Source organism: Aethina tumida, chromosome 1, assembly GCF_024364675.1.
Source record: "Aethina tumida isolate Nest 87 chromosome 1, icAetTumi1.1, whole genome shotgun sequence".
Classification (NCBI taxonomy): domain Eukaryota; kingdom Metazoa; phylum Arthropoda; class Insecta; order Coleoptera; family Nitidulidae; genus Aethina; species Aethina tumida.
In genome coordinates this window covers 5,950,460-5,977,645 of record NC_065435.1, presented here as the reverse complement: position 1 = coordinate 5,977,645, position 27,186 = coordinate 5,950,460, and the positions used below count along the sequence as shown (strand labels likewise).

Here is a 27,186-nt window from a genome sequence, read left to right as displayed (position 1 = left end):
CAAAATAGTAGAATTTTTCACGGAAAAAGTATTTTATTGCTGTTGACTGCAATGGTTGTACCTATCATGTACTCCTACAGTCGCGTGGGCTGCAAACGTTTTCATTATTATTATTTTATTTCACTTCAAACACAAAGCAAAGTAAATAAATATTCATGGTTATTCATTCGTGGTTAATAAAACAATAGTTCCTGACCAATAATGGATTTTTTATCAAATAAAATGTGTTAATCATATTTGTTATGTTTGTTTTCTTAATTACTTTCATTAGTTTTTTGAATTTTTATGTCCACCTTCTCACAGTCCTCGGACTAATTTCAGCAAGTCCCATAAACTCTTAACCATCTCTTCTTGTTCCCCTCGGTATTGGTAACGCTGAATTATATTTTGTCTTACAGTTTAATAAGCTGTTATAACAGTGACCACCACTGTAAGTTAAGTGTCCAGTTAATTTAATTCTTTAACCAAATTTATAATAATAATTCATTGAAAAAAGTTACACAAAAGGTTTACTGAATTAACCAATCACAGATGAACAAAACCCAATTTGCGGTACAAAAAAGATAAATAAATCAATACACATTCTGTAACAATTGTATTCGAAAATGAATGGCAATTAACCTTTCGGTTTTATCAAGCCAGAATAATGTTGAAAAAATTAGAAACAGATTGAATCGAAAAGGTTAATCGGACAATTAATTTTTGTCAGTTTTATTGTTGTTGATAAACCAATCGGTCCGCTCCCTTTCCATTTGTCCGGAACAGCGTGGGCACAATTCCCATTTAAAATTGCCCTCTGCAAAGGCACACCAAATAACCATACCGGAGCCACCGTACCAAGCACCGAAATCCCGGCTAGATTTTCAATGGGCAAAAGACCGCAATCATTTGCCACTCTTGTTCCAAACACACGGTCGTGTACAACATGGAAAACTATCGTTTGCACTGAATTTCGATTTTAAGTGTAACATGGACGCGTGTTTTGCAGCGTTTGATAAAAACAGGTAAATGACATTGTTAACACCTTTTTGGCTTCTGCGTCAGGCAATACGCACATAACTCCATCACGAACGTTCCATGCTTAATGGTCGTCGTTTTTGCACGTACAAGTTAATTTTAAATCGATTTTAATGATTAACTATTAATAATTTATACAAGGTGTTTCTAAAATGTGTGGTCAAACTTTGGAAGCAGCTGGAACACGTCCAATAATGAAGAAAATCTAAATAAATGTTTCTCCTGAAGAATACAGCCCCTCAAATTTCAATTTCAAATCTGTTTTTCTTCTCATATTTTCGTAACCTTTGGTTTGATACAATTCTAGGTCTGTATTATCTTAAAATATGTCCCTGGAATTCAACTTCAACTCTTTTTCTTGACCTATTATCTAGACCACTGAATATTTCATTTGACTCCACACTAGAAAATCTAACGGATTAAGATCTGGTGACCTTGGAGGCCAATTTATAGGAACGTCATTCCCAACCAATGACTTGGGAAATTATCCAAGAGCTACTGACTAAGTTGCCAACTAAAATAGGGAGGAGCACTGTCACATTTTTTCAGTCAAATTATCAGGAAGAAAATTATACCCTAGTAGTTTATTTCCTAATGTTGCAGCCCATGCTTTTATTTTAAATGGTAGTGTGTGATTTTTTTGTTTAAAAACACCATTTCTGGTGAATGTTGCCTCATCAAAGAAGATTACTTTTGATAAGAATGTGTGGTTGTGTTAATGAAGGGTTCGGTGCCATTGACAAAATTGCAATCTTAACTGTAGATCTCCTTCTAAAAGATCTTGAGCTTGTCGATAATGGTAAGGATGCAGCTATTGTTTTCCTGCAGTTCTCGAAATTAACGAATGCGATACATTAGTCAACTAAATACAAGATATTATCCAAATTGGCAACTGTTCTGACTGTTCTTGGTCTTCCTCTATTTCTAATTTTAGTTCCTAATGTGCCTGTTTCACGTAAACGTCGCCCAGTGGAAAGAAAAGTTTTGTAATTAAGTAAATTTCTTCTAAGATATATTTCTGCCATCGTCTTACTGCAGTATGTGCCCTTCCATGACATTCACACAGAATTAATGACATATCAACATACTCAGTATTGTGTACATTATTTTAGAGGTATCTACTTGTTACAAATACAAATACAGTCAACAAATACAAACATAAATACAATCTGAAGTTATTACATTATATCCTATTTATTTTATTTTGTATTGTAACTTTTTTTAAACATTTAAAGTGAAACATGTCTTAAATTTGAGGGACTGTATCTTCTTCAGGATAAACTATAGATTTTCTAAATTTTAAAACTTTGTATACCAGTTCTAGAATATTTTTGGTGCATAAACTATTTATATACAGTGAATGAATGAAGATGTATGTTCACTGAAGAAACGTTGAATTAAGACAGATAAAAAGTAGCCAACATTTTGTTCAAGCGATGGAGGACTGGACATAGAAGAGTTCCGCCTCTTAACCAGAGCGTTATTCCGCAACGACAAAGGCAAGATTTACACCTTGGACGAGCCGAAACTAAAAGACGTCTTCAATGTCTTCGACACGAACGGCGACGGTAAAATCGACAAGGAGGAGTTCACGTTTTGCTGGAACCACTGGATAAAAACCGTAATTAAAAACTAAAACAAAATTTTGATAAGCACGTCAGCAACATTAGCACACTAATTATTTAAAGGGAACTTTGTAAAGCAAGTTTCCAACGGCGTTCGCTTCGCAACAAATGAACAATGCATGTGGTAACAAACGCCTCATATAACTGCGATAATTTAATTTTACTTTGTTATTAACAATCAATTAACGTGTTTAATGTAATTAGTTGTGTTCTGGGAACCTCATCTAACCACTCAACTTAGAACAAATTTAAGTACTGATCGATATTCAATAATAAACTTGTTCCTTGATAAATTAACGGCGTCTCATAATGGAGAATATCAAAGACACAACGTAATTATGTGGAGGTGTATGGAATTTTACTTTTGTTATTCAGTTGCATTGCGAAATAATTTAATTATTCGATGCTCCCTTACACATCCTACATTTTTTATGTTTATCTATTTTTATCCACATCTGTGACAATTAAATTTGTACGTTTATTTATTTTTATCCACATTACGGTCTGTGATAATTAGAATTTTTTAGCAACTGATTAAAATTGTCACAGCTGATTGACTAAACTTGTCAATTACCTTAAGAAACAACCACATTCCAAATTTATATTTTTTATGAAAAGAATTTTCGTGCTCGTGAAATTGTAATTAAAACTTTTTCATTTACTTATTAAGATAAAAATTTTAGCTCTAAAATAAGGAATTCCAACATCTAACAATAAGCAGAACATTTAACTCATTTTAAGTAAGAAAATAATTAATTAAAGTAACTGAAAATATTAAAAATACCTCAATCCAGACAAATTAATAGTTTTTTGTCTTATTACAAATTAAAATGTTTTTAATTTAATTGGTGTAATCAGACAGAAGTAAACAATCAATTTGTTACGAAAAAATAACAATAATTATTTGGAAATTAACAAAATCTTATTTTTGTTGTTTAATTGCATTAACAAATAATTTAGTTGAAGCATTTTTAAAGCAATAATTTGTAGGTTTATTTATTTTTATTCTTATTATAGTTTGTGATAATTAGAATTTTTAGCAACTGCTTAAAACTGTCACAGCTGATTGATTAACCTTGTCAATTATCTTAAGAAATAACCACTTTCCAAATTTACATAATTTAAAAAAAGAATTTTCGTATTCTCTTAAATTGTAATTAAAACTTTTTCAATAACTTATTTAAGGTAAAAATTGTAGACCTAAAATTAACAAATTGGTGTACTCGTACTTGCAACAATAAGCAGAACACTTGGGTCATTTTAAGAAAGAAAATAATTAATGAAAGTGACTGAAAAATGTATTTTATTTAATTGGTTAAATCAGACAGAAGCAAAAATTGATTTTGTTACAAAAAAAAATCATCAATAATTATCTGGAAATGTACAAAATCTTATTTTTGTTGTTTAATTGCATTAACAAATAATGTAATTATTAGATACTCGTTTGAAGCATTTTTAAAGCAATAATTTGTAGGTTTATTTATTTTTTATCCATACAGTCTGTGATAATTAGAATATTTTAGCAACTGATTAAAACTGTCACAGCTGATTGATTAAACTTGTCAATTATCTTAAGAAGCAATCACTTTCCAAATTTATATATTTTAAAAAAGAATTTTCGTATTCTCTGAAATTGTAATTAAAACTTTTTCAGTAACTTATTAAGGTAAAAATTGTAGGACTAAAATTAAGAAATGGTGTACTCGTACTTGTAACAATAAACATAACATTTGGCTCATTTTAAGAAAGAAAGTAATTAATAAAAGTGACTGAAAATATTTAAAATATCTCAATCCAGAAAAATTAATAGTTTTTTATCCCAATATAAATTAAAATAAATAAAATTTAATTAGTGAAATCAAACAGAAGCAAAAAATCATTTTGTTACAAAAAAAAAAAATCAATAATTATCTGGAAATGAACAAACTCTTATTTTTATTGTCTAATTGCATTAGCAAATAATTTAGTTATTAGATACTTCTTTGAACCATTTTTAAAGCAATAATTTGTAGGTTTATTTATTTTTTATCCATATTACAGTCTGTGATAATTAGAATATTTTAACAACTGATTAAAACTGTCACAGCTGATTGATTAAACTTGTCAATTATCTTAAGAAACAACCATTTTCCAAATTTATATTTTTTATAAAAAGAATTTTCGTATTGTCTGATATTGTAATTAAAACTTTTCCAGCAACTTATTAAAGTAAAAATTGTAGGCCTAAAATAAAGGAATTGGTGTACTCGTACTTCTAACAATAAGCAGAACATTTAGCTCATTTTAAGTAAGATAATAATTAATGAAAGAGACTGAAAATATTAAAAATACCTCAATCCATACAAGTTAATAGTTTTTATCTTATTACAAATTAAAATGGTTTAGTTTAATTATCAAATAATTTAGTTATTAGATACTTTTTTGAAGCAATATTTAAACAACAATTTGAAGGTTTATTTATTTTTACCCACATTACAGACTGTGATAATTAAAACTTTTTCAGCAACTGATTAAAACTGTCACAGCTGATTGATTAAACTGGTCAATTATCTTAAAAAACAATCTTCCAAATTTATAGTTTTTATAAAAAGAATTTTCGCATTCTCTCAGGGTGTAATTAAAACTTAGTAACTTATTAAGGTACAAACTTCGGGCATGAATTTAAAGAATTTTTGTACAGCAACTTCTGGCAATGAGTAGAACATTTAACTCATGTGAAACAAGAAAATAATTAACGGAAGCAACTAAAAATATTAGCTGTACTTGAATCTTGGCAAATTAGTTTTTTTTTCTAGTTTTAATAAAAAATTAATTGGTTAAATCGGATCGAAGGAAAAATTAATTTTGCAACAAGAAGGAGAAAAAATATACAGTGGTAATTAAGTTTGCGAGTAAATGTAGAAAATTTACCTTCTGCTTTTTTATGGATATTGATTGCTTTGGTGAGTTATTAAATTATTCTGCTTTTCCAATGCAATTACTTTGTAATGTCGTATTTTAAAGCAAAGTAATTACGAACTGCTGATGATTTATTTTTAAAAGAACAATTTCATACTGCGTTCATATTTACCTGCATACACTTCCTGGTAGTGTCGATTCGTATTTCGCAACATGCCATCGATTAAACTTGTAAAAATAGACGTATTTTAATTATGAATTTAATTATAATTTCTCAGGAAATTCTCATTTTCTTGGCAACGGTTTTTAACTGTAATTTTTAGATAAATTTCCTTTTTAAATAAAGTAAATTCCGTTTGTTCACTCTAGATGCAACTAATTCGACAGATTTCTTTGTGAGGCTGATGTCTCTTGTTGAAGTTGTTCAGGTACTGATTAAAACGTTGAGGAATTGTTAAATCTGCTTCTAAGTATCTATCGTATTCTTCATCGAACGTTGATGTTCCTGTGCCATGTTCTGGAACAGCATGAACCCTGTTGGGGGATGGAATAAGTCTTGAATCCATTTCTATCTATTATTCGTATTAATTCCTTTAATATTTATGAAACAAAATTAACAGTGATTGTAATAGTTACGTTGTTTCCTTGGTACAAAATTTTAGACTCTATCTCTTTCCCATGGTACAAGGTTAGTCTTGGTCTCCCAAATGAACTTCAAAGTATTCCAGATAAGCCCTTTGCACAATGTCAGAAATATATTTTATATTTTCTTTCAAAGGGTATTAATTACTATATAAACTAATGTTCAAAAGTTAAGGATATATAAAAATATATAAAAATTATATAAATTTTTTGTTATTTTATCTTTTGAAATTTTTTAATTAAAGGAAAATTTATGTGAAAAAATAAGAAAATAAAATTTATTTAGTAAAAATATACACGACTTGATAAATTTAACATACAGTAGTGGTCATGTCAGTGGCAACTTGAAATGTTAAATATTTTAGTCATAGGTCCTTTATTTGAAAATAAAACAATAATTTACTATAGTTTAGGTATTATAAAAACTACAATAGTCTTATTCTTTAAAATGTTTATATTTTTCTGAATTGAACTGGACATAAATATGGGAACTTTCATTTTCAAAGGGATTTTTAATGATTAAATTTGTGTTATTTAATTTGACATTAATCTTTGTATAATATCCTTTTTGTTTTATAATTTGGCTAATTTATAATAATTTAATTAATAATTTCACAAACAGTAATGTAAGACAACAAAGTAAAAAGTTCTTTTAATATTGTCCTTTGAAAAATAAAAAAGTACCAAATTTTTTAAAGAATAAAATTAGATTCACCAGTTCAGTTACTTTCTTTACCTTGTTGGGCCGTATTGTCCTAAAGCCTAAAAAAATGTTTAATATCATTTTTTGAACATGAGTTTACATAACAAAAAACATTCGGGGGATTTACACAGCTGTGTCCGTGGATGTGATATGTTTGAGTGTGTTTTAGTTTTAGGTTTTAGTTCAGACTTTTAATTCTACGACTTTACTCATGGAAACTCAATAACATAATGCGTCAGATAATGCAGAGGTAAACAAGTGTATAACTAACTAACTGGATTTATTTATTTTACTTAAGTATAAAACTACTATTTCAGACAGAATTAAATTCAAAACTGAACCTCAAAAACTAGAGGTGATAGGTGAAGTCTAATGTTAATCCTTAAATCCTTAAAAACACCCTGAATTAGTTGTTTGTTTTCCGGCACAAAAATCGTTTCGTTGGCCTGTTTCCTTTGAGTATATTTAGCTCGAAAATTCATGCATAAATTCAAAACTAAATATAACCTTTGATAAAATTAAACCAGTTGTTTTATGGAACAAATATGTTAATACATTGAATTGTGAAGAACAAAGCAATCTATAAAAATAATTACGCGAAAGAATAATTAATTAAACGTTATTAAAGTATCGACATTTTATAATACATAAAGACATAAATCCTCAAATGAATGCACACGACAAAATTACGTTTAAAATAAATACCACGCTTTGATTTATTGAACACCCATACGCATTTGAGATTACGTTGCTTCGCAAAAATGTGGAGATATTAAAGTTACCGACATTATTACAGTCACTTGCATAGACGTTACCTCATTTCTAGGGATTTATCAATATTTCGGATTGCCTCTAACGAGCCGAATGAAAGTCGTCTTTTGAAAATAGACGCACCGAGCTGCCGATTTCAACTAATTAGGTACAGAGAAAAATGCTTTGAATGACGCGATCAAAGGTAGTAGCATGGCTTTTAATTAAAATATTTCGTTTGTTATATAATATTCTTTTAATTTAATAAAATTTATGTGTTCTCGTTTTTTACGCATATAGACATTACCAAGTTTTTTCGTTTTGGTTTTGTTTGCACTGACTCGAAAGCTTTGCATTTTTTTTTGCTGTGACTGTAAAGTTACTTTAAATAGAAAATAATGGGGACGAAATTAATTAATTAATTGTATATTTTTATACGTGTACCTAAGTAAATTATATTTATTTGTGTTGTACTTTTGAAGTAACATTAGGCAAAAATACTTCAGTGTTACGATCAAAGTATATCCGAGTCAGGAATTTCCGTAGGAAATAAAACAATTTTTATGTGATATTATTTCAGCATTGAAATATATTTACAAAGTCACACAAATAAGTAAAATTTTCTTTATATTACGGCCCTAAATAAGGTTCGGTTTTAGACCGAAAATAAAGGTAGAGTTTTCAGTTAAATTTTATGTTGTTTTATTGATTTTCCTGTTGAAATATTACAAGAGCTTAACAAAGAACTTAGCTTAAAGTTTTAACAGTTTTTAGACTAACGAATATTTTATTTTGCCTACAAAACAAAATATATAATATTATATAACTATAACTAAATTATAATTTTAAAAATAAATAAAACATAACGAATAATTAAAATTAACTTTATTGTGTACTTTTTATATTTTATTGCCCTACTGTAAAATGGGAAACAATTAAGAAGAGTTTTCAGCTAAATTTTTTATTATTCTATTGATTTTTCTGTTGAAATATATATAAGAGTTCAAAGAAGACTTAAAGTTTTAACAGCTTTTAGTCTGACTTATTTCTGTACAAAACTAAATATACCTCAATATCTAATTAAAACGTAGACGACCCACAGTTTTTTAAGGTCTGTAAAAAATGTTGATGTAAATTGAATTTGTTAACTAACAGATAGGGTAGTGTGAAATTGAGAAATTTAAAGTTTTTCCATAATAATACTTTATTTCCAATCATTGAATTCGTGTCCAATTTATATATTAAATTAATTTAATATTAATTAAAGGAAAACGATTTACTTTGATAAATTTTAACATGTAATAACTAAATTCCAATTTTATAATACTTAAAATTAATTCTGCTGCAACATATTTGTATTATTATATTATTTACTTAATAATTTATAAATTTTAACATATAATTATTGATTTCCAATTTAAAAATTAATATTAAATGGAAGTAATTAAAATTAATTTTACTACAGACTTCAGTTAAATATTTTATTGATTTGTTGAAATTTCAATTGTGTTATTAGGAAACTTGGGGGAATAACTCAAGCTAAAAGTTTTAAAGTTTATGTTCTATATAAAACAATAACTAATAGAATAGTGTTATATTCTTTACTTGTAAAGAATTTCACACTATTCTATTATTATTAATATAATTTTAATAACTGTTTTGTTTATAATATATTTTATTTTCATGTAATAAATTGATTGAGAATAATTTCAATTATGTTTAGTATTATTTATAAAACAAAAAATATTTTACATCTGCAAATTTTAACACATAAATATTTAAATACAATTTAAAAATAAAATTAAGTAGAAGTGATTAAAATTAATTTTACTGCAATTCTCAGTGAAATTTTACATTTGGTTATTAAATTTTCAATTGTATTATTAGAAAACTTTGAATGACAATTTAAGCTTAATGTTTTAAAAGAATATTATATTCTATATAAAATAATAACTAATAGAATAGTGTAAAATTCTTTACAAGACATATTAATATAATTTTAATGATTTCTTTGTTAATAATATATTGTATTTTCATGTAACAAATTTATTGTGAATAATTTCAATTATATTTAGTGTTGTTTAGAAAATAAAAAAATTCTGCATCTACCAATTTTAACAAATTATTATTGAAATCTAAATTAAAAATAAAATTGGGTTTGGAAGTAGTTAAAATTAATTTTACTGCAATCCTCAGTTAAATATTATGTTGATTTGTTGAAATTTCAATTGTGTTATTAGAAAACATGGAGGAACAACTTAAACTTAAAGTTTTAAAAGAATATTATGTTCTATATAAAATAATAATTCATAATAATGTGAAATTCTTTACAAGGCATATTAATATAATTATAATGACTTTTCTTGTTAACAATAAGTTTTATTTTTATGTAATAAATTGCTTGTCAAGAATTTCAATTATATTTAACATTGGTTATAAAACAAAAAATATTTTACATCTGCAAATTTTAACATTTTCAATATTTAAATACAATTTAAAAATAAAATTAAATAGAAGTAATTAAAATTAATTTTACTGCGGTTCTCAGTTAAATTTTATGTTGGGTTATTGAATTTTTAATTGTGTTATAAGAGAATTTTGAAGAACAATTTAAGCTTAAAATTTTAAAACAATATTATATTATAATAAAATATTATAATAACTAATAGAATCGTGTGAAATTCTTTACAAGACATTAATATACAATGATTTTAATGACTACTTTGTTATTAATATATTTTAATTTTTGGTGATAACTTAGTTATCAAAAACTTCAATTATATTTAATATTATTTAAAAACAAAAAATATTTTACATCTGTAAATTTAATCATATAAATATTGAAATCCAATTTAAAGAAAGATAATACTAAATATTAATTAATTTTATTATAGCTCTTAGTTAAATTTTAAATTGGTTTATTGAATTTTCAATTGTATTATAAGAAAAAATTCTAAAGTTTTAAAAGAATATTTTGTATTTTGTATTAGTAAAATTTTAATCACTCTCTTTAATAATATATTATATTTTATTTTATTTTTAGGTAATATATTGATATTTATTTTCAATGAAAGTAAAGATTACTTAAAAATAAATACAAATGGAAATAAGTAAAATTAATTAGATTAATTTATAGATTTTATATATTTTAAAACGTGAATAATAATAATGTTTCCAAATAGATTAAAATTTTAATAGGCTTTTAAGATGTCTATTAAAATCGCCCTTGTTTTAATGCAGTCCGATTGTTAATATTTCACCCACTACTAGTAAATATTAAATTAATCCCACAAATAGTAACGAAACAAATACGAATTTAAATAAAAGTTTGGTTGGCTGAAGCGGACCGCAAAATACCAACGCTAGTTAATATTACAATCCGACTAAATAATTTAGCCAGTTTAATTAGACAAATTAGTTCCATATTCCTGACTAATCACTGGTCATTAATGCATTAGGATTTGATCACGGTTGCCGGGATTTCGCGTCCGCTCATGCATACATTTACCCTTTCCAACGGCTCACCTAAAGCATTATCAGGCCCTAAGCCCGTTTCCAGCTTCACACTTGCCTACAGTCCAATAAATATCAATATGTGTTTCGAATAGTGCGTTTTTAATATCTGAACTTTCGACTCGGTGCATTCAATATCGGCAATTGTCCGGTCCAGCTAAACTGGACCCGGACCCGATTGGACCGATAAATCATTTATTAGATACGTGCACTTTAATATGCTGTTTTATTCATTGCAGATACATGGGGAAAACGTGGAAAAAAAAATAAATAAAATAGCGTCCCGCGTATTTTTCCATTTAAAACGTTTCCATGTAAATTAATTAAATTAACATCGGTTTTATGTTCAATAACTGGATGAGTTTTCTGGTTAATTAAATCAATTTTAATTATTACATTGACTTTGCACGGAGCCAAGTCAAGCTAAATTAATTTGTTGTACAAAGTAAATGAGTTTTCTGTGTGTTTTTTGCACTTGATACATATTTAAACAAGTACTTTTTTTGTTTGATTTTACGTACCAATTATATATTTTCAGTGATCAACCAAATGTAAGTAATTTAGGAATTATACAAAAATAAATCTGATGTAAACATAAAATATGGTAAAATATTGGTTCTTTGTGGAATTTCTTGATATAATAAATAATATTATATCTATAAATTTATAATATTTGTTGTTATTAAATATTAGGTGACACATTAAATTAATGGTGGATGCGCCAACTCAGGGCCGTATGTTGGAATAGTGGTGGATGCACCAGGATGTGTATTTTAGACTGTACATGTAGTATAATAAGCTTTTTAATTGATACACTCATCCTTTTTTCAATTTTACTTATAAATAGTATAATTTGAAACATCTCCATATTTAGGAATCATGTAAAAATAAGATTTGATGTCAAAAAATGCCTAAAAAATAAATATTAATATAAATTCTATGAATAAAATTTAGTAAACTTTTTGTTCTTTGTCGAATTTCTTGGTGTGATAAATAATATTATTACAATGAATTAACAATATTTGCTGTTAGTAAATATTTGGCGACACATACAATTAATGGGGGATGAGCCTGTAACACAAGACGGTACACAGGAGTAGTGGTGGATGCACCAGGATGTGTTTCAGATTGTACATGTAGTACAAATAAGTTTTTTAATTGTTATACTCATACTTTTTCAAATCTACGTATATATAGTATAATTTGAAGCATTATCCACATTTAGGAATTAAGTAAAAATAAGGTCAGATGCCAAAATAAATTAAATATTAATATAAATTCTGTAAATAAAATTTGGTAAACTTTTTGTTCTTTGTCGAATTTCTTGGTGTGATAAATAATATTATTACAATGAATTAACAATATTTGCTGTTAGTAAATATTAGGCGACCCATACAATTAATGGTAGGTGAGTCTGTAACACAAGACGGTACATTGGAGTAATGGTGGATGCACCAGGATGTGTTTTAGATTGTACTTGTAATACAAATAAGTTTTTTGACTTTTTTAATTGATACATTCATCCTTTTTTCAATTCTACTTATAAATTATATAATTTAAAGCATCATCCATATTTAGAGATTATGTAAAATAAGGTCTGATGTCAAAATAAATTAAATATTAATATAAATTCTATAAATAAAATTTTGTAAAATTCTTTGTCGAATTTCTTGGTGTAATAAATAATCTTACTACAATGAACTATCAATATTTGCTGTTAGTAAATATTAGGCGACACATACAATTAATGGTGGGTGAGCCTGTAACACAAGACGTTACATTGGAGTAATGGTGGATGCACCAAAATGTGTTTTAGATTGTACATATAATACAACTAAGTTTTCTGAGTTTTTTATTTGATACACTCATCATTTTTTCAATTCTACTTATAAATAATATAATTTGAAGCATCATCCATATTTAGGAATCATGGAAAAATAATGTCAGATGATAAAATAAATTAAATATTAATATAAATTCTATAAATAAAATTTGGTAAAATCTTTATTCTTTGTCGAATTTCTTGGTGTGATAAATAATATTATTTCGATGAATTAAGAATATTTGCTGTTAATAAATAATAGGTGACACATTAAATTAATGGTGGATGAGCATGTAACACAAGAAGATACATTGGAGTAGTGGTGGATGCACCGGAATGTCTTTTAGATTGTACATATAATACAAATAAGTTTTCTGAGTTTTTTAGTTGATATATTCATGAAAGTTAAGTAAATTATATTATTATAATAATGTAAACAGAAGTTAAGAAAATGGTGGATGCGCCGGTAACACAAGACTGTTAATTAATTATTCAATTTTACTTACAAATAATATACTTCAGTATCACCTAAGAAATAATTAATATGAGAATTTTATAAAATAAAAAATAAATCATACTTTTATCAAAACAAAGTTTTCATTAATTAGCGTTTTCAAATTAAATAGTAAAACTGACACAAATAAATTTAATTCCAATTATAAAATACAAAATATTAAATATATTTAAATTAAATTAATTTAAACTAACGAAGTACTTTTTTTTAATTTACATTTACGTGAAACATAAAAAACTAGATATTTAGTCAGAGTCAAGTTTAAATTTTACATTTTTGTTTGTTTATTTTTACAGGGAAATTAAACAAATTAGTAAATACGATTCAAAAGCTGTAACGACGCTGTTAAATAAACTTCTGTGTTTAAGTGTTGAGAGACGAAGAATTTCCTGGGGAAATAAACACAGTTTAGTTAATTTTATTGATTTTAACAGTTAAATGTACGTATTTACAAACTAACGAGAACTTTTAAATTAAGAATTATTGCGATTTTAAGGCATTTGTAAATATACTGCGAGCAAATAATTTTGAAATGTATATCAAATAAAATTTAATAAATAAAAGTTTTAATATGCCAACATTATTAAATATTAATTTTAAAGAACTTTTGCGAACATTAGCATTTATAATTATGTGTGACAAAGATTTATATGTTAATCTTAATAATTATAATGTAATTTAATTAGTTTTAAAATCGTGTTTACAGATTTTATACAAAAATATTTGTTGTATTTAAAGTAATATCGACAAATATCTCACATGTACATGTAGAGTACATTTATTTATATCGAAAATCAATTAAATTTAACAATTGTTTGTGTGTTTTATAGCTACTAAACCGTACAATAATGTCGGACTATAAAAAAATATTAGCTGTTTATCATTTACGAATAATTATAGTTTTAAAACCTGTAAATTCAAACCTATCAAAACATATCGAATGACATTTCGAATTTAATGTATTTAAATATTAATACGACTGAATGAGTCGACGTATCATTATAATTATGACTTTTAAAAAACATGACACGAGTTTTATGAGCGTTAATGGATGTGTATTATATGTTAATAACTTTTGCACACGTTCAAATTTCATAAAGATATTTCATGAGTAGGTGTTAAATAATTTTTTTTTTTTTGAAATTATTCGAACGTACGAATATAATTCAATAAATTCCTTCCGTGTTATTATTAAACGAATTAATTTAAAATATTCCAGTTTAATCCCCTGCACTTTTGTTCATCGAATTTGTTTTGTTAATTAAAACAATATTTTATTATAAAGGGGATTATGTGAAATATATATTTATTTTCTTTTTAAACATGTATACGGAGCCTAATACTGTTTTATTTAAATCAAATAATATTTTTATAAATACAATAAAAATTCAAATTTATTTAAAATTACTATTAAAACTGTTTATTTTATATATTTTATTTTAGAATATTTATTTTCATAAAATATTTTTCCTTACACTTATCTCATTGACTTTATTTTTTTAATTAAAGTATTTTATTTATTTTGACAATGTATAAGACTCATAATATAAATAATAAATAAATTAAATTAAATAACATGCATATAAAAAATTCAATATTTAAAAATTTTTATAATCGCTTTATTTTTAATTTATGTTATGTTTTTATACTATTTATTTATTTTAATTTCTTTATTTTATATAAATAAATGTATATTAGATTTAAATTAAAATAATAATAAAAATAATAATATATAAAATCTTTTAAGGATTCCAATTAAATCTTTTACACTTTGATCATAGAAGTTATCTTGTTAATTAAAACAATATATATTTTATATTAACAATGAATGTAAACCATAATATGGTTCTATTTTAAATTAATGTAATTGGAATTAATTTAGTTAAATTAAAGCAAAATTATAATTTTATAATAAATAGTAAATTAAATTATATATTTTTAATAAATATACTGAAAAAATACATTTTATTTAAAAATAAAGGTATTTTTATATTTTTAATTTGTGTTCTTAATCATTCTTTATTTATTTATTTATTTATTTTATATAAATAAAATAACAATTTATTTTTATTAAAGGAATTATTTAAAATACATATTAATTTCTTTTTTAGCATGATGTAGTTTTATTTTAAATGTAATTTAATTTAATATATTTTTTTGTTTTTATGTAAATAAAAGTTTTATGTATTACTACTATATTTGAAATAAATTAAATAATATTTTAATAGAATAATTAATATACAAAAAATTCTAAATTATTTAAAAATTAAAGAATTATTAGATTTGGGGATAAATTAATTTAAATAGTATTTTACTGAGAGGATTCATTAAAAATATCAAAATTATTTAATAATAAAATACTATTACAATAACTGGTTTATTTTATTTTAATTTTAATTTAATTTAAAAATTGAGAGTATTATTATTAAAACTTTTTTGATTTTTATTTTTATTTATGTGGTTTATACATTTTATTTATTTTACTTGTTTTATGTATAAATGAATGTTATTAATAAAATTAATTAATATTTCAATTTAATTCCGAACTTAATAAAGATAATTTATTTAATTTGATTTTATTTTTTTAATTAAGACATTGTTTATTTAAAAACACTCCACGTAAAGTATACATTTATAAATTATATTAATATATATATAATAAATATTTTTTTGTGCATATTTTACTCATGTTCATTTAAATATTTACTACAAAATATTTAATATTTAAAATTTTATAAAATTAATAAATTAATTTAACTATTATTACGTAATCAATTTCCAAGGGGTTTATTTATATGTATTTAATAATATTTTTTTTTATTAAATAGTTTTAATTTTTTATTTATTTAAATATTAAAAATATTAAAATTTTATAGTAATAATAAATTAATTTAATATTATAATTTTAATATTACTAATATTTAAATAGAAAATTATTTAATAATAAAACTATTATTATATAATCAATTCTAAATTGGTTTATTTTTATCTATGTAATAATAATTTTATCATTAAATAATTTTTATGTTTTAATAATTTTTTATTTAGATATTAAAAATATATACATTTTACAATAATAATAAATTAATTTAACATTAAAATTTTAATATTAAAATAAAAAATATTAAAAATCAAAATTATTAGTACATAATCAATTTCCAAATGGTTTATTTTTATCTATTTAATTATAATTTTATTATTAAATAATTTTGATTTTTTAATAATTTTTTTTTTAAAAATTAAAAGTAATAAAATTTTATAGCAATAATAAATTAAATTAATATTATTTAATATATATGAAATATATGTATATAAAAATTAATTTGCTTTAATAATTAATTCATTTGAATATTTTCTTAATTAGAAGTGTCTTATGAAAATAATTTTCTTTAGGATATACCTTTTTTAATGTGTATAAGGAAAAGGAAAATAAATAGTACTTTTCCTAAGTTTTACTTCAAAGTTCAATTAGTTTAATGAGAATATATTTCTTTACCTTTACATAAAAATTTATGTAATTAAATTAATTAATTGAAATTCAAGACTAATAAGAAAATCATTATTTTTATAACCTTTTTCTTTCTTATGTACGTATTTAATTTTTTAATTATTTTAATTTATTATTCAAGTGTTAAAATATAAAATATTAGAAATATATTTTTACCTTTTATGAATATGTATGTATGTGGAAAAAATACAATTTTACTTCAATAATTGCATTTTATTTAATTACAGAAAAATTTTTGTCCATTTAAACGTATTTTAGTATCTGCATTTTAGTCCAATTGGAAATTGAATAACATTTTGATGAAAGAGAATGATACAAAAACAAATTGGAAATCACCAAAGCCGAAAAAATATTGTAATAAAGTTTTAATTTTCATACGTTACATTTGCATACATCGGGACCAATATCGATTTTACGTTTTGCAGATAGTCCGTCCAATATCGGCGTTTTTAATAGTCGACGTACAAAACGACTTTATAAGTGGCACGTTGAACATCAGCAATTGTTCGGCCCAACAGAACGGCCTGGACGTGATCGAGCCGATAAATCATTTACTGGACACGGTGCATTTCGATGCGGTGTTTTATTCACTCGATTGGCATCCGAGCAATCATGTGTCGTTCATCGAGAACATCGGCGAACGCGAGATCCATCCGTCGAGCCAGATCGGCGCGGACGCCGCACAGATCTACGACACGGTCGTGTTCGCCGGAAATCCGCCGCAGAAGCAGCGCCTGTGGCCCAGACACTGTGTGCAGGACACGTGGGGCTCGGAGCTGCACAAAGACCTGAAAGTAAGTAGACAAAGTGAGGCTCGGTCACTCTTTAATTGCTCGAGCCTCGTTTTGCGGGGGCTCAAACGGGGCCGTCGGCGAGGCACCGCTCAAAAACTCCGGCAATGTCCGAAGCATGCATTTCCATTATGAGCCCCGTCTCCGCACTTTCAAAAGGTTTTAAGCAAAACTAAAAATAATTAAAAAAAAACGATGACGATCAAACTGAAAAGCTTTCGGTGCAAAGGTGAAACGGGAAAGCGGGGGATCGTAATTAATTAATATTTGCCATTTTCCAGGTCTTGGACAGCGCCATTAAAGTGTACAAAGGCACGAATCCAGATGTCGATTCGTACTCGGTTTTCTGGGATAATAAAAAAATGACGGACACAACTTTGTGTGCACAATTGAGGATGAAAAATGCGACGGATATTTATATCTGCGGGTTAGCGTACGACGTGTGCGTCGGTAAATAAATTTGTCTCACCGTTTTTTGTTAACGATACAATGAGGACATTAACTGAAAAAAATATATTGTCTAGTAAGACACAAACCGAATGGCTTTTGTTTCATTTCATTAGGTTGAGTATTTTCGGATATATAAATAATTATCGGGTTTCACAGTAACTGCTGACGTCATGAGTGCTCATTTTACGTCTTGCTAGTGTCGTTCCATGCGGTTAAGTGAAGATTAACGGTTGATAAATGATATTTACAAAGTGAAAATAGAAAAAGGATTTGTAATAGGTTAATCAGATTGATCTTGTCAAATAATGATTGATTAAAATGCATAAATCTACAATTCTAAGTCAGTTACGAAAGTGGTAAATATATATTTTACTCACACCAAGAATAAAATTGTTGACTTGCAAAATAAAATAATTTTCATGCATAAAAATAATAAAATAAAGTAATATTTACTGAATTTGAAATATAAATTTAATGAAGCTAAGTAAATGTAATAAAATAGTTGCACTGCAAAATAGTTTAATTTTTATATGTTACCTACAAAATCTTTTCAAATATGTATGAAATGTGAAAATATGTTGACGTAATTTTTATTTAATCTTATATTTAATTTTTAAAAAGAATAAAATAATATAATATTTACTAGCTCTGAAATATAAATATATCACAGTAAAATAAGTGTAATAAATTTAAATAGTTGCACTGCACAATAGAATAATTTTTATGCGTACACATTTGTTTAAATGTTTCTTCGTGGACCTGGCCTAACTTTAAGGTCAAGAAATAATTTTTATTTAATTTTATATTTAATTTTAAAAGACAATAAAGTAAAATAATATTTACTAGCTCTGAAATATAAATATATCACATTGAATCAAGTGTAATAAATGTAAATAGTTGCACAGCAAATTTACAGAATAATTTTTATACATACAAATTTGTTTAAATGTCAAAGAAATGATATTGTAAGGAGAATGGATTAAAGTATCTTTCTTCGTGGTCCTGGCTTAACTTTAAGCGTAATAAGAGGTCAAGAAATAATTTTTATTTAATTTTATATTTAATTTTAAAAGATAATAAAGTAAAATAATGTTTACTAGCTCTGAAATACGAATATATCACGTTGAATCAAGTGTTATAAATGTAAATAGTTGCACAGCAAATTTACAGAATAATTTTTATACATACAAATTTGTTTAAATGTGTAAGAAATGTTATTGCAAGGAAAATGGGTTAAAATATCTTTCTTCGTGGACCTGGCTTAACTTTAAACGTAATAAGAGGTCAAGAAATAATTTTTATTTAATTTTATATTTAATTTTAAAAGATAATAAAGTAAAATAATGTTTACTAGCTCTGAAATACGAATATATCACGTTGAATCAAGTGTTATAAATGTAAATAGTTGCACAGCAAATTTACAGAATAATTTTTATACATACAAATTTGTTTAAATGTGTAAGAAATGTTATTGCAAGGAAAATGGGTTAAAATATCTTTCTTCGTGGACCTGGCTTAACTTTAAACGTAATAAGAGGTCAATAAATAATTTTTATTTAATTTTATATTTAATTTTAAAAAATAATAAAGTAAAATAATGTTTACTAGCTTTGAAATACGAATATATCACATTGAATCAAGTGTTATAAATGTAAATAGTTGCACAGCAAATTTACAGAATAATTTTTATACAAAAAAATTTGTTTAAATGTGTAAGAAATGTTATTGCAAGGAAAATGGGTTAAAGTATCTTTCTTCGTGGACCTGGCTTAACTTTAAACGTAATAAGAGGTCAAGAAATAATTTTTATTTAATTTTATATTTAATTTTAAAAGATAATCAAGTAAAATAATATTTACTAGCTCTGAAATACGAATATATCACATTGAATCAAGTGTAATAAATGTAAATAGTTGCACAGCAAATTTACAGAATAATTTTTATACAAAAAAATTTGTTTAAATGTGTAAGAAATGTTATTGCAAGGAAAATGGGTTAAAGTATCTTTCTTCGTGGACCTGGCTTAACCTTAAACGTAATAAGAGGTCAAGAAATAATTTTTATTTAATTTTATATTTAATTTTAAAAGATAATAAAGTAAAATAATATTTACTAGCTCTGAAATATGAATATATCACATTGAATTAAGTGTAATAAATGTAAATTGTTGCACAGCAAATTTACAGAATAATTTTTATACATACAAATTTGTTTAAATGTGTAAGAAATGTTATTGCAGGGAAAATGGATTAAAGTATCTTTTTTCGTGGATCTGGCTTAACTTTAAACGTAATAGGAGGTCAAGAAATAATTTTTATTTAATTTTATATTTAATTTTAAAAGATAATAAAGTAAAATAATATTTACTAGCTCTGAAATATGAATATATCACATTGAATTAAGTGTAATAAATGTAAATAGTTGCACAGCAAATTTACAGAATAATTTTTATACATACAAATTTGTTTAAATGTGTAAGAAATGTTATTGCAGGGAAAATGGATTAAAGTATCTTTTTTCGTGGATCTGGCTTAACTTTAAACGTAATAGGAGGTCAAGAAATAATTTTTATTTAATTTTATATTTAATTTTAAAAGATAATAAAGTAAAATAATATTTACTAGCTCTGAAATATGAATACATCACATTGAATTAAGTGTAATAAATGTAAATAGTTGCACAGCAAATTTACAGAATAATTTTTATACAAAAAAATTTGTTTAAATGTGTAAGAAATGTTATTGCAAGGAAAATGGGTTAAAGTATCTTTCTTCGTGGACCTGGCTTAACTTTAAACGTAATAAGAGGTCAAGAAATAATTTTTATTTAATTTTATATTTAATTTTAAAAGATAATCAAGTAAAATAATATTTACTAGCTCTGAAATACGAATATATCACATTGAATCAAGTGTAATAAATGTAAATAGTTGCACAGCAAATTTACAGAATAATTTTTATACAAAAAAATTTGTTTAAATGTGTAAGAAATGTTATTGCAAGGAAAATGGGTTAAAGTATCTTTCTTCGTGGACCTGGCTTAACCTTAAACGTAATAAGAGGTCAAGAAATAATTTTTATTTAATTTTATATTTAATTTTAAAAGATAATAAAGTAAAATAATATTTACTAGCTCTGAAATATGAATACATCACATTGAATTAAGTGTAATAAATGTAAATAGTTGCACAGCAAATTTACAGAATAATTTTTATACAAAAAAATTTGTTTAAATGTGTAAGAAATGTTATTGCAAGGAAAATGGGTTAAAGTATCTTTCTTCGTGGACCTGGCTTAACTTTAAACGTAATAAGAGGTCAAGAAATAATTTTTATTTAATTTTATATTTAATTTTAAAAGATAATCAAGTAAAATAATATTTACTAGCTCTGAAATACGAATATATCACATTGAATCAAGTGTAATAAATGTAAATAGTTGCACAGCAAATTTACAGAATAATTTTTATACAAAAAAATTTGTTTAAATGTGTAAGAAATGTTATTGCAAGGAAAATGGGTTAAAGTATCTTTCTTCGTGGACCTGGCTTAACCTTAAACGTAATAAGAGGTCAAGAAATAATTTTTATTTAATTTTATATTTAATTTTAAAAGATAATAAAGTAAAATAATATTTACTAGCTCTGAAATATGAATATATCACATTGAATTAAGTGTAATAAATGTAAATAGTTGCACAGCAAATTTACAGAATAATTTTTATACATACAAATTTGTTTAAATGTGTAAGAAATGTTATTGCAGGGAAAATGGATTAAAGTATCTTTTTTCGTGGATCTGGCTTAACTTTAAACGTAATAGGAGGTCAAGAAATAATTTTTATTTAATTTTATATTTAATTTTAAAAGATAATAAAGTAAAATAATATTTACTAGCTCTGAAATATGAATACATCACATTGAATTAAGTGTAATAAATGTAAATAGTTGCACAGCAAATTTACAGAATAATTTTTATACAAAAAAAAATTGTTTAAATGTGTAAGAAATGTTATTGCAAGGAAAATGGGTTAAAGTATCTTTCTTCGTGGACCTGGGTTAACTTTAAGCGTAATAAGAGGTCAAGAAATAATTTTTATTTAATTTTATATTTAATTTTAAAAGATAATCAAGTAAAATAATATTTACTAGCTCTGAAATATGAATATATCACATTGAATCAAGTGTAATAAATGTAAATAGTTGCACAGTACATTTACAGAATAATTTACAAATTTGCTTAAATGTGTAAGAAATGTTATTGCAAGGAAAATTGATTAAAGTATCTTTCTTCATGGACCTGGTTTAACTTTAAGCGTAATAAGAGGTCTAGAAATAATTTTTATTTAATTTTTGAAGAGAATAAAGACAATAATATTTACTAGCTCTGAAATATAAATTTATCACATTGAAAGGAGTGTAATAAATTTAAATAGTTGTACTCCAAAATAAAATCATTTTTATACATACAAATTTGTTTAAATGTGTAAGAAATTTAACTGCAAAGAAAAGTACCCTTCTTCGTGGACCTAGTTTAACTTTTTGTATAATAAGAGGTCAAAAATTATTTTTATTTTATCTTAATCTATTAAAGAAAAAATTAAAATTACATTTACTAAATTTGATGTGCATGTATATATGTAATAGTTAAGGACACATAAATATTTTTCTGGGTATCATACAGTTATTATGAGCACCAATGAAGTCAACAGTAAGTAACTAACTTTAAAGATTTATTGTTAAACCACTTTGAATGCCAGAGAAAAAATCCGACGGTAAAATTAAACACAGATCGGGATCCTTCAATTAAGGAAATAACGTTTATGTCCTCATTTAAAAGAATTTTTATCGCAGTATTAATTAAGATTTATTATATTGTTTTCGTTTTAGGTGCGACCGCAGTGGATGCCCTGGCCATCGGCTACAGGACGATCCTGCTGGACGACTGTAGCCGCGGCGTCGACTTGTTGGACATCGAGAAAACTAAAAATACGGTCATCAAAAACAACGGAGTGATTATAAATTCGAACCAGGTGAAGGCGATGGTCGAAGGGCGTGACAGACGGCCCGAATTAGGGTACAAACTGGCCATGGAGCTGAACATGAGTAGAAACGAGATTTCTGATTAATGCTTCGTGACTTTAGCACTTGTTATTTGCTCTTTGTGAAGTTTTAATACAATAGTTAGGTAATGTTTGTTTGTATAGTTGAATAAAGTGTTTGCGTCAATCAAATTTCTGTCGTTGTATCACCTTTCCATCTCGCAACTTCAGCAAATTAAAGTCTTAAGATTTACGACGGCATAACTAAATTTTAACAACATAATCTCTTTATTTCCAATTGATCCAGTTTCTACACAGTTTCTATGGCCTAATTTGTGCGTGAACTGAATATTTATTCGGGGTATTAAATTTCAGTCGACGTATTTTGCACCTATGAATTGTGATGGAAATCAAAAGGAAATGCGAGAATTTAAGGCCTCATTGAAATGCAATATCAATTTTGTGGAGTGGCTTGGTCGCTGTAAGTTTTAAAGGGTTTATCAAGTGTTTCCTGGAAGTTAATTTATATAATAAACTCATAATCTATTTTTATCTTCTTTCGGTACTTAAAACATAAAAGATATAAGAATAAATTAGGTGGGGTCCGATTTTAAATCTTATTCTCCCAATTTACTTTTTATCTTTTTACTTTTAATTTGTTGTAGTTTTATTTAGATGGGCTTTGTATCGAAAATGCAGCAGGTAAAATTTTATGAAAAAAATTGTATTCATAAATTGTTGTGTTTTTAAGTACAAAGAAGAAATTTTAATCGAAACCGGAATTTCTAAATACGTTATAAAGTTACAAAACAAATTAAGCTTTCAAGACTTTATGAAAGATTTCTTGGAAGTTAATTTTTATAATAAACTTGTCTATTTTTATCTTCTTCTAATATCTAAAATATAGAAAATATGAGAATAAGTTGGATGAAGTTTTATTCTCACCATTTATTTCACCTGATTCTTATAAAAAATGTTTTATATATTGAGGGAACGTAAAAACAGTTAATGAGTTAATAAAAATAATTTATTATAAACATATACATAAGTTAATTTTTATAATAAACTTGTCTATTTTTATTTTCTTCTAATATCTAAAATATAGTAAATATGAGAATAAGTTGGATGAAGTTTTATTCTCGCCATTTATTTTTTAAAAATATATACTTTTAATTTGTTGTAGCTTTATTTATGAGTTTTATATAAAAAACAGGTATGCCTTTTTAATTTGTTTAAGTAATTAGATCCTGATTTTAGTCATAAAAAAGAAATTTTAATCTAAACCAGAATTTCTAAATACGTTATAAAGTTACAAAACAAATTAAGATTCAAGACTTTATGAAAGATTTCTTGGAAGTTAATTTTTATAATAAACTTGTAGTCTATTTTTATCTTCTTCTAATATCTAAAATATATAAAATATAAGAATAAGTTGGATGGAGTTTTATTCTCACCATTTATTTTCTAAAAATCTATACTTTTAATTTGTTGTAGCTTTATTTATATAAGTTTTATATAAGAAACTGCCTTTTTAATTTGTTTAAGTGTTTAGACTCTGATTTTAGACACAAAGAAGAAATTTTAATCGAAACCAAAATTTCTCAGTACATTATAAAGTTACAAAACAAGTTAAGTTTTCAAGAGTTTATCAAACATTCTTAGGAAGTTAATTCTTATAATAAACTAGTAATCTGTTTTTACATTTTTCTAATAGTTAAAACATAAAATAAAAATAAATTAGATGAAGCCTTATTCTCACCAATTATTTTCTAAAAATCTATATATTTAATTGTTTTATTTAAATGAGTTTTATATATAAACTGTAAGAGATATATTTTTTAATGTGTTTTTATAAGTTGTTTGATTCTTATTTTAGACATAAAGAAAAAATTTTAATTAAAACCAGAATTTCAAAATCTATTACAAAATAAATTGTTTTTAAGATTTTATTAAACATTTCTTGGAAGTTAATTTTTATAATAAACTGATCTGGATATATAACAGATCACCAGACCTTAATCCATTAGATTTTAGAGTGTTTTTGCTCTGCTAGTCAATAACACAGAATAATTACATCAAAGAATTGAAGTATATTGAGTGAAATTAGCGGTCTTCTTCTTGAACAGAATAAATAATAATTCATATACGTAATAAATTACATAAACGTATAAACTTCTGAATTCAAGTGGAAACAGTTTGTAAAATAATAAAAAAAATTAAGGTTAGTTTATGTTTCATATTAAGTTGGCAATTCAATTTTGATATAAACGTTCCAGGAAATGCTGTTTGTTTGATAAACTCTTGAAGACTTACTGCGACCAAACTACTTCGCAAAATTGATATTGCAATTTCAATGAGTCCTTACATGCTCGCATTTCTCTTTACTTTCCATCACATTTTAGAGGTTTCGCAGTTTTTAACCAATGTTAATTGCGATTTAATTTTATTGCTTGTTTACCACATGTGCATTGAATGTGGGAATGGCGAAATGGTATTTACGTGGGAAAACCGGGAATGGAAAATCGATTGAAATTTAAGGGATTGTGTAGTTAAATTTGTTTTGTAACTTTCATATTTATAATGTTAATGTGTTTAGAAAGTCTGGTTTCATTTTAAAATTTCTAAATCGTATAAATTTCTTCTTTATGGTATGGTCAGTTACATTTTTAACATAAAAATTTATAACAGAATGTTACTTAAATTTCAACTGACTCTTACAAAAAAACGTTTTATATATTGAGGGAACGTAAAAACAGTTAATGAGTTAATAAAAATAATTTATTATAAACATATAGATTTTTAGAAAATAATTGGTAGGAATAAGATTCCATCTAATTTATTCTTATTTTTTTATGTTTAAAATTTTAGAATAATGTTAAAACAGATTATAAGTTTATTATAAAAATTGACTGAAATTGAAATGATTGACAAACTCTTGAAAACTTAATTTGTTTCGAAACTTTATTATTAAATTTTAAAATTCTGGTTTTGATTAAAATTTCTTTTTTTGTGCCTGAAATCAATGTATTTTGAAATTCTGATTTTTAATAAAATTTCTTATTTGAGCCTGAAATCTGTGTTAAACAACTTATAAAAACACATTAAAAAATATATCTGTTACAGTTTTTATATAAAAAATATAAAAATCATTTAAATAAAACTACAACAATTAAAAATAGATTTTTAGTAAATAATTGGTGAGAATAAGACTTCGTCTAATTTATTTTTATTTTTTTTATGTTTCAAATTTTAGAATAATGTTAAAACAGATTATAAGTTTATTATAAAAATTGACTTCCAAGAAATGATTGACAAACTCTTGAAAACTTAATTTGTTTCGAAACTTTATTATTAAATTTTGAAATTCTGGTTTTGATTAAAATTTCTTTTTTTGTGCCTGAAATCAATGTATTTTGAAATTCTGATTTTAAATAAAATTTCTTATTTGAGCCTGAAATCTGTGTTAAACAACATAAACTAAAAACACATTAAATAATATATCGTTACAGTTTTTATAGAAAAAGTATAAAAATCATTTAAATAAAACTAAAACAATTGAAAGTATAGTTTTTTAGAAAATAATTGGCGAGAATAAGACTCCCTCTAATTTATTAATATATTTTTTGTTTTAAGAATGTAAAAACAGGTTAAAGTTTACTAGAAAAATTAACTTTAAAGACATGCTTGATAAACTCTTGAAAACTTAATTTGTTTTGTAACTTTATAATGTATTTTGAAATTCTAGCTTCGATTAAACTTTCTTCGTTGTGTCTAAAATCAAAGTGAAACAATATAAAATTCATTTAAATAAAACTACAACAAATTAAACGTATATATTATTAAAAAATAAAGTTACAACACAAATGAAGTTTTCAAGAGTTTATCAAGCATTCCTCGGAAGCTAACTTTTATGA

General features: G+C 24.7%; 1 protein-coding gene across 1 annotated transcript; it reads left to right on the top strand.

The window, feature by feature from the left end:
- Positions 1 to 723: 723 nt before the first annotated feature.
- On the top strand, positions 724 to 23,464 carry LOC109594879 (nicotinamidase). The gene is made up of 5 exons (XM_020010136.2): positions 724 to 1,004; positions 2,452 to 2,638; positions 17,418 to 17,786; positions 18,065 to 18,233; positions 23,121 to 23,464. The coding sequence occupies exons 1-5, from the start codon at positions 970 to 972 to the stop codon at positions 23,357 to 23,359; spliced, it is 999 nt and encodes a 332-aa protein (XP_019865695.2). The 5' UTR covers positions 724 to 969; the 3' UTR covers positions 23,360 to 23,464.
- Positions 23,465 to 27,186: the final 3,722 nt, after the last annotated feature.